Consider the following 9,611-nt stretch of genomic DNA (forward strand, 5'->3'; position numbering starts at 1 on the left):
AAATTATAGTGTTATGTTCGTGTGGGTTCGTAATGCATTGAACGCACACAAAATCTTGATGAAAAAAAAAAGCCAAATTTATTTTTACAAAAACACTTAACAGTTCCGAAACTTTTTACACAAAAGTACTCTTACAGTTCTTCTTAGTATAACTGTGCACAACCAGTAGTTACCACTTCAAACTACTTGAACATTGAACACAAGGCAATGCAAAGAACCTCAAATGGGCAAGCTAGCACGGTGATCTCTCGATACTCTGAACTCAATATTCTGATCTCTTTATACTGAAAACTGACGCTTCTTCGGTCTTATATAACACTGCTGGCCACCCAAATTGCAACACCAAGAAAGAAAGAGATATCACAACAAAATTCATTTAGTAGATAACATGTTGACCAAGTATCAAATGCTTCTGTGAAGTGTGGTTCCTTCCAGAATCAGTAGCCAGAGTAGCCGCCATTGTTGGAGATCACCGCTGCCACACGCCTCGGCATTGACTCAAAGAGACTTTGGATGTGTTCTTGGGGTACAGCAGACCAAGCAGCTTCCACACGTTGCCAAAGTTGATCTGGTGTGGCAGCTTGGGATGTAGATCCTCTACCCATCTCTACCGATTTTAGGAATTTTCCTTTAATTTCGTCAGGTACCTCTGAGTCCCAGCTCAGCTTAGATTTCCAGCTTACCCGAAGTATAAATTTCGATAACAACGTGATTGGAACTAAGAAACTACATCAGAAAATCCAAGTGGACCAAAAAACCGTGCGTGAGGAACAGTATGCTTCGTCTTGTAATAGGGTATAGATTTTTATCTGTGTTGGGTATAAAACATCTAAGCGTTCCGTATTGACCTGTTCCACCCTAAGGCTAATACAGATGACATCTTTGAATCAACACATAAGCCGTCACAATCTCCTTCTGATTCTTGAAAAACGGCACACTCCCACCCTCTTAGATGAAATTTGGCTTCTTCCATAACCTTTGTTGAAAACTCTATAAATTGCTTTTAATTCTTTCTTACTCTTAAATGAGGTGACGCAGTTTTCCACATAAAACCAAGTACTAAGCTTTTCAACAACTTTTCTAGCGAAAGATATTGAGTCAAGGTAGTCTTTCCATTTAGTAAAGATACCGAGTATCTTTACTAAATGAAATTCTAAAACCGAACTTAATAAAAATGGACTGCAATTTAAGCCAAAACAACTCTAAAGTGTTGAAATGCCTTTATCTGCCCAGCTTCAAAAGTTTCAAATATTCACGATCTTGTTTGGCTACTGAAAATCCGAGAAAGGTCACATTAATCTTTTTAATTAAGGTCACATTAATCTGGATCTTCCAGGCCCTTAGCCAGGAGTCCAGTGCGTGGATGTGATTTTGTAGTGCTTGGATAACTGAGCTATGAGATGCGCTTTGTGTCAGAATTCCTGTATCGTCTGCATACATTGCAAGTGTATGTGGTGTGTGTGGGATGTCGTTCGTGTAAATATTAAATAAGATAGGGCCCAAAAGTCTGCCTTGTGGAACCGCAGCCCTAATAGGCCTGGGGAAAGAGATAGTGTGGTTGACACGAACAGCAAAGTGTCTATCTGTTAGATAGGAGTTAATGATGGCTGTGATGTAATCTGGGAAGCCCAGAGTGATTAGTTTGTATGTGAGGCCCTCCAGCTATACTCTATTGAAGGCCTTCGAGACATCTAAAAATATGGCACCAGTAAAAAGTTTATCCTGTAGCCCAGAAGAGATTATCTCTGCCACTCGGTATAATTGATGCACTGTTGAATGTTTTTTTTTTAAAGCCATACTGCTCTGCTATCATAACATTGTTTCGCTCGACGTGTTCCATGACTTTCTGTAGAATTACAAACTCGGGAATTTTTCTGAGTGCAGAGAGTAGGCTCACAGTAATTCTTCGGATATGGAAGATTCAACTAAAGGGAACAACGTACTAGAATATTTATCAGAAGTCATGCCACTAGACTCAAGTGACCTCAAATAGAATTCTAATCATGAAAGTGAAATACCATCTGTCTGCCTTTAGTTTTACTATTCGTAATGTTTTTTATAACCAGAATGAAAGTTCTTGATCATAAAATTTCACAAGCAGTTCGTCACGATAGAATCTTGTTCATATGCTTTCAGTTACTTTTCTTGAGTTTATGGTAGCTGCGAAACTATCAACAGGTTTCTTTGCTGTACTACCGGGAGACATACACCAATAAATAATGGAATTTATGTGCCTTCTCCACTGATTTATTATCAGTAATTATGCTGAACTGATTAAAAGTTTAGCCAATCTTTTAATTTACCGCTACGTTTTACAAGATGAATTTTCGGAAGCTTCAATTTAATCTTATCAGCATTAAAGGAAGAGGAATTCTGTTATTCTAAATTAAAATGAGTTCTTAGTGTAAAAAAGAGTACCTCTTGGGTTGGCAACAATTAACCGAGCTACGGGCCAAAGTATTCTTAAGGTGAATCTAAACGGATCTCCTTAGTTTAGTGATCGATGTCTATTTTTAGAGATTTGTCTTTTCCTTTCTGAAAAGGAATCTATTCATTGAAGGAAGTATGTAGTTAATAGGAATTTAATTCCTATTTAATTCCTATTAATAGGAATTTAATTGCTATTCAACGTCAATGATAGAAATAATCTTTCATTTGCTACAGATGGATGAGAGAAGAATAGTACAATTTTAACTAGTGTTGTTAATTTAGAAAATAATTTTTCTTCGTCAATATCATTTCGAATGATATTGATGATCATCAATCATCAATCATTTCGAAAACTATTATAAGCAAAAATTTTGAACTTTATTCCTTGTCTGTATGTTTCAACGTTTGCCACAACTTGTTTTAGAATAGCTAAAGCTCAACCATTGGGTGATAATTTTTTTAATCGGGTCGTTCATTTCATTGTCGGTTTATTTGAATTATTTGTATAAGTTATCAAGATTTCAGAAAATAATCCATAATCGCTTTCATTTATATCTTACTGATGAAGTTAAAACATGAGATAAAGACGATATTCATTGCCTTGGTAATTTAAATTTAGTCTCATTATTGTAGGGACGATTAATTCTATGAAAAAAGGGCCTGGATAAAAGTATTTTGTAGTTCATATAAAACTGAATATATTTTTTCGATACATCTTCTACTGTTCTTAATATAAAATAAGATATCTCATGCGTTTATATGTTGATATTACTTGGATTACTTGGAAGGGAAAGAAATATTAATTCTGTTGGTGAACATACAGAACACTCAAAATTCATGAAAAATTCTAGAACTGTGGAAGTACTATTAGAAGAAGAAATGATCACTTTGCATTCAAAGCAGAAGCATGATGTTAAATTATCAGTCTTATTTATGTACATCTTTGTGCTTTTATACTGATTCTCCAATGTCTGACAGTTCTTAGATAGACATGTAGCTTTTCCTAATAAGACCACCATAGATTACCTCCGCAAAAGGAATGCATGAAATCGATGTTTTTCCAGGAAGGCGAGTTCTGTATTCATGCAATAAAAGAATGTAATACAAAAAGAGGCGGCTCCAAGCATAGCCGACATAAGCAGATGGCTTAGGCAGCCGATTTTTGTCAAGTTATTCTCACAAGTAAAAACTAAATAAAAATTTTATTTAAATTAGTAACATGCTGAGTTCATGCAGTAGGCCATTTACACTGATCATCCATGGGGTACAAAGTACTACACCTGGGCCTATAAGCAGGAAACTGCAAGTACAAAGTCTATGTAATAGGCCCATTTAGCCTCCGGCAATCGATCAATTCGAGAACAAACACTTAGAATCTCTAAAGCTCATTAGCTAGGTTTATAGTGATGTGTTAGATTTTTAACGATAAAAAATAGCACCAACTTCGTAAATAGGCTTCTGTACTACAATTAGTTAAAATTTTATAATTTTCATTAGATTTGTCATTTTATTTCTTTAGATTTGTCAGTTATTCATTTACGTCTGTCATTCTGAATGGTATGAAGGTAAAGGCAGTCTGCATACGCCATTGAGCTCAGGATACAAAGTGCATAAATGTTGTTACTGATGGCAACTTTGCTAAGTGGAGCACTTTAATGCGGCATTTAATAAGTTATCCCGAGAGTCTTATGATATGACCCTCGGACTCCATTTTTGGGTGCTGTCGGTCAAAATAGGAAGAAAATTCTTGAGTGTTTCTACTAAATTAATAATCTAGTTCGTCCGTTTATGACTGTCGATGAAATGTCCCTTGAAATATAAATCATTTTCTTATTTTTTTCTAATTTTTCTAATCTACTGCTTTTGTTCTGTATATGAGTTAATGGCCAATCAATAACAGCTTCGTATTTTTTAAAAACATCTACCATTGAAATTTCGTAATTTACACTAAACATTAATGAAAATTCGGTTTACACCTATTCTGATATCAAAGAAAATGCATCGATTATGTATTATTTTCTTCAAACAGAAGGATTTGTAATCCAGAAACATAATTTGGCTTTACAGATGTGTATCTATATTTTATGAACACACGGAAACTACAATGTAACACGAGAAAAAATATAGATATGTATGGATAAAGGCTATGAATTATTTCTGCAATAAACAGGCATTTTTAACTTGAATAAAACTGAAAGTAGATAAAAAAATGCAAACGGAGGGGGAAAAATATTGACTCTTATTCACAACAATGTAATAGTAAATTAGAATTCAGGAAACTTGTGTTATTTGATTCGGTTCACGAAAATACCTCCAATAAATCCAAATAATAAAACTTATTAAAGACACTCCTCCTAGACTTCCTAGTATTATCCACGCGTAAGTAGGTAAGGGGCCAGCGCCAGATCCATACGAAGATCCACCACGACTGCGACGTCGGCTGTAATTCGCTCCAGTACTCCAAACTCCTGAGTTGTTATTTCCTGCTCCAGGTTTCCAGCCTCCAGAATTGCTACTTCCTTTCCTTATTGCACCCAAAACATCCGTCTCTGTATCATGCCATACTTCGCTAGAAGACATGTTTGCAGAACTATCCATCTCTTCATTTTGAATCAGATGATACTCTGTGTCGTTCCCTGCAAAAATACATGTGTCATTATATTTGAACAAAATTCACAAAAGCCCTTAAAATATTCAACTAGGTTACTCAAAAGAATCGTCTTTAGATATTTTTTGAGAATTAGGTATAAGAAGTACCTAATTGTCAAAAATTATCTAAATACGAACTCTTCATAGTACTCAAATAATTACAGCGTCAAACATGAGCGACACAAGGATTACAACCACGAAACTGCATGCTTATTGGAGATACGCACGTAATACCTGAACGCTCCAAAACATTTAAATTTTAATAGCCTGCTGTTGGTTAATGCAGGTTGAAGTAAGATCGGCGTAAGGTATATTAATTATAGCGGTCCTTACATCTGTTAAACTCCGCCCCAGTTTTGATGCATAAAACTCTGGTGGGCAGTCCGACGGACTCCTATTCCTCTTGCCTACCACCTACCATTCAAGAGGACTTTCGGCCAGTATTTTGAGCCCCTCTTATTGCACAGACTCTATGATAGAAAACCACTGAAGGCCCACGAATAAAGTCCATCAAGTCCACCTAAAGCTATATAACTATTCTCTATGAGGGTGGCCAAATGAAGAAGTCATTCGGAGTAAATCTCAGACTCATCATAAACTTGAAAATATGATATACAAAATCATATTCAATGCTTCTGTCCAATTTTTAAACAAAGCAGCAAAAATGCACTAGCTTATTAAAAAAAATGTGTGGAATGAGCTGGAGAATAAATAGTGAACGGTACACTAAATGTGCGAAGAATGCATACTACTAAAATAGATATTTGAGGAGGGGGCACAATTTTAGAGAGAGAGTGCCTTTTCACACTCTATGTATATTACATAGTTTTCTTGCAGCAACATAAACTAGAAAAACGAAATATTGTTAAAATGTCCTAAGAATGAGAAAACACATTTGTAATGATGTATTTCATTTATCGACATCTAAATTTAAATCCTTTATATGTTAGACGAGTGATCTGTCTTCCTTTAGTAGCTTTAGTATTATTGTACATGAAAAATGGTGATGTTAGACACTGGTATTAAAAATTGTTTCCTCCCCTCCAAAAGTATTGAATCAACACTAGAAAGTATGAATCAAATAATAATGCAGTACCGCTGATGGTGTATTAACGAATACATGATCACACTTATACGTTTAAATATTATTTACATGTTTCAAAAGTTTTCTTTGAAACTACCAAAACGATTTGCTGAAATTATGGCGTACATGCACAATTTAGTTTAAAAGAAATTCAGTGTACCGCGGGCCTTAACATTAAATAAAAGATAGCTCGTATTTCAAGAGACAATGTAATATTTTCGATTTTATTTTAGATTACTGTATGTTAACACTACTTATATATTTTCTTACGTTTCATACTACATATAATGTATGTATATTCGCTATTTCTCATAAAATATACATGAAACCTCTCTCTGCAAAGTTTACAATTATTTTTCTAATGAACGTTTTAAATATTTTGCGAGAAATGTAATTTGTTTTTCAAAAAATAAATTATACTTTGATTATAAACTTAGATGAATTTATATTATTATTATTATAATTATAAAGAATTAACTTAAAATGAAAGTTCTGAAACATCAAAGAACCTAACTTATCAATTTATAATATAAACCTCACAAATTGCAAAGGAATACTAAAATACTAGTTTGGATAACTGTATAAAAGATGAATGAAACAAATGTCTCGAATTATACTTATCACACATTTGAAAATTTGGTATAAATTGTTTTATTTTACCTACCTTTAATTGGATATCCAAGGCAACGGCAACAGCACATCACTAAGCACAAAACCGTGATTAATATCTTCATATGCATAACTTGTACTTGCTGTTAAAGAACATTCTTCATTGTATATGAAGAGAGAATTGAATTTAGTGTTCACTGAAAAAATTATAAACAAAAATGTTTTGAAAACCATATGTCAGATTTAATAACAATTTATGCTTTTCAGAATTTTCTCATATAAGTTATAAACATACATTTCAATAACACGAATGCACGCTTTTTAATGTTATCCATAGATGCAGAATTTTCAATGAGATTGTCATATAACAGCATAGCAGCTGATACCTTCTCTTTACGTGTTAATGGTTACCAGTGAGTGACTTTGACCTTATTGGAAAAAGAACATTAATAGTACAGACAACCCGACTTACGTTTCCGATTTCTAACTCATTTCATACTAGAGCAAAAAATCAATGTTCCATTCTGCTACTTGCTTTTCGGAGGGGCGTGAGTTGGTCACGAAAATTTGCCATTCAATTTCCTTATACTTCAAAACTGACCACTCCTAGCATCTCCTATTGCATTTGCCTAGCATAATGGAGAAAGCGCTTCGAGAAAATGTTTTCTCCAATAATAAGCTCACGCAAGTGTTTCAAAAGCATTCGCAAAATTCAATTCTACTCCTATATTTTGCCAACGATTTCGCTTCCAAACAGGAGAGAAGAGTAAAATGTTTATGGAACACAGTAATCGAAATCTTTAAAGTTAATCTTAATTAACTGAATATAATTTTAAACTTGATAAATTATCATAAATAGCGGAACATTTTACCATTATGATTCATGCGAGTTATGAACCCAGGTAGATAAAGATAAGTCAATATTGTCCTCAGAAATATATTTTTGTTAAATTTAGCAAAAGCATTAACTATTAGTTAATGAAATTTCTGTATTTTACGTGAAAACATCAAATATCAGATTGAACTAAAAGTTGAAAATGTAGCCATTTGCCATATATGCTATGCTTGTTATTTCCTTTTTAAATAATAAATAGAGGTCATAACACATATAAGTGAAATAATTTTTATAACGTCTGCTTTGAAATAAAATTTCAATAAATAACTATACATTCAAATGAAATTACCTTTTTCCAAGACTAAAATATGAAACATTTGCCGTCGTCTTTTGCCGCTCTTTTTCTAAGATGTCGAAGACAGAAATGTCAGTCTAGCTGCATTAACTAACCACTTTTAACACTTATTAAAGAAGGAAATTATTTATAAATCTACGCATATTTTAGTTTTCAATACTCTATTTTTGAAAACATTTAAATTAAAATTACGAAAGAGTAGCATTTTTTAGTCCATGTTTATTTCATAATCCATGTTTATTTCATAATTTTTAAATTCGATTAAATCTATATAAATTGTATCATGCTGAATAACTGCGTTTGAAATATGATAAAACGGAGAAAATACAAATAGTCTGTAAGAGTTAGTGTTGTTAGTTAATACGCTAATAATAATAAAAGTTTGGTAAACAGTCGCCATATGCAAGCAAATTGAAGAAATCGGATTTAAGAAAATATTAACGTTCTGCAGATATTTTTCTATAAAACACTCTAAAAAATATATGTTCCCAGAAGAAATCGAGGCACAATCATAAAACTCGGCAGGAATGTAGACTGGTAAGAGATATGCCAATGATTTAAATTTCGACGCCAATGAGACAAAGATAAGCGCGCTATGCGCATATGAGATGATCAACTGGGAGAGCTTAAAAGCATGATTGTTTGCGCCGTAGGGCTATTCAAACGGATCTGTCAACTTTGGTATATGATAATGGGACTAGAAATGTCTCCGAGACGTAACCAGGGGCAATACGAATACCAGGGGCCTTTGTCGGAGTTTCAGAAGGCAGGTATAGTAGGCATCAGAGAAGAAGGTTGGTCGAAGAGTAAGTAAGTTGGTCGAAGAGAAGTAAAATATGCGAACACATCGGTCGGAGCGATTAGGTAGTTGCTAGATGTTGGTGACAATGGATCACGAAAGGCATAGTCTACCGTCGCTGAAAGTCAGGGCGTCCTAGGAACACAAATGTACGCGAAGATCGCGCAATCATAATAACAGCCGCTTCTGTACCAGTGTTACTGGATTTTTGCCGAACTCGGGCAAGCTGACGTGTGACCGACAGGTGAATGCAGGGCCCGGACTTCTTTATATGACAAATCGGGTGTCGTCCGGTACCCGCACCTATCTAGAACAACACAACCCTCGCGGCTTCCCGAAAGGGCTGCATCGGGAATTTATTAATGGAGAATATGAGGTTTTGACGTGGCCAAACAAGGGCGTATGCATATATGCTTCAGCATACAATTAATAAAAATGCCATACATAGGTACATTGGCTAGTATAGGTACAATGGATACATATGTGTGTTGGCCTAAGTGGTTAATGAGATAGGCAAACAATAAACATTTATACATTAAAAGAAATGATACACTGACAGTGCAACTGGCGCATTAATGCAGAAGATGACAAATAACGATTACGCGTAATCGTGTATCATCCTGTATGACTATGCATAAACTACTAGAAATGATATATGTAAACACTTAATCAGTAATAGCAATGATATTCTGACATGCACAGTAATACGAATGATGGCGATAAATGAAAACACATAATCATGTATTATTCTACTGGGCTATGCACACATCAATAAAAATGATACACACCTATACATTGACAGAAATGATACACTGAGAATGAAAATTGTGCATCAGTGTGAACGATGACA

General features: G+C 34.3%; 1 protein-coding gene across 1 annotated transcript; it reads right to left on the minus strand.

Moving 5' to 3' along the window:
• Positions 1-231: 231 nt before the first annotated feature.
• On the minus strand, positions 232-7,312 carry LOC118200669 (uncharacterized). Its single transcript, XM_035372628.2, has 2 exons — positions 6,828-7,312; positions 232-5,066 (listed from the first exon to the last, which is right to left on the minus strand). Exons 1-2 carry the CDS (start codon positions 6,901-6,903, stop codon positions 4,702-4,704), a joined length of 441 nt encoding a protein of 146 aa, XP_035228519.1. The 5' UTR covers positions 6,904-7,312; the 3' UTR covers positions 232-4,701.
• Positions 7,313-9,611: the final 2,299 nt, after the last annotated feature.

This window comes from Stegodyphus dumicola, chromosome 2, assembly GCF_044657685.1.
Source record: "Stegodyphus dumicola isolate Sdum_Otavi_A_Nest chromosome 2, ASM4465768v1".
NCBI classification, from domain to species: domain Eukaryota; kingdom Metazoa; phylum Arthropoda; class Arachnida; order Araneae; family Eresidae; genus Stegodyphus; species Stegodyphus dumicola.

What these genes read in the sequence shown, in the direction of transcription:
- LOC118200669 (XM_035372628.2), bottom strand. Translation starts at nt 6,903, where the DNA reads ATGCATATGAAGATATTAATCACGGTTTTGTGCTTAGTGATGTGCTGT. An exon ending in CCTTGGATATCCAATTAAAG is followed by an intron (nt 5,067 to 6,827) that starts GTAGGTAAAATA and finishes GTATTTTTGCAG; the next exon opens with GGAACGACACAGAGTATCAT.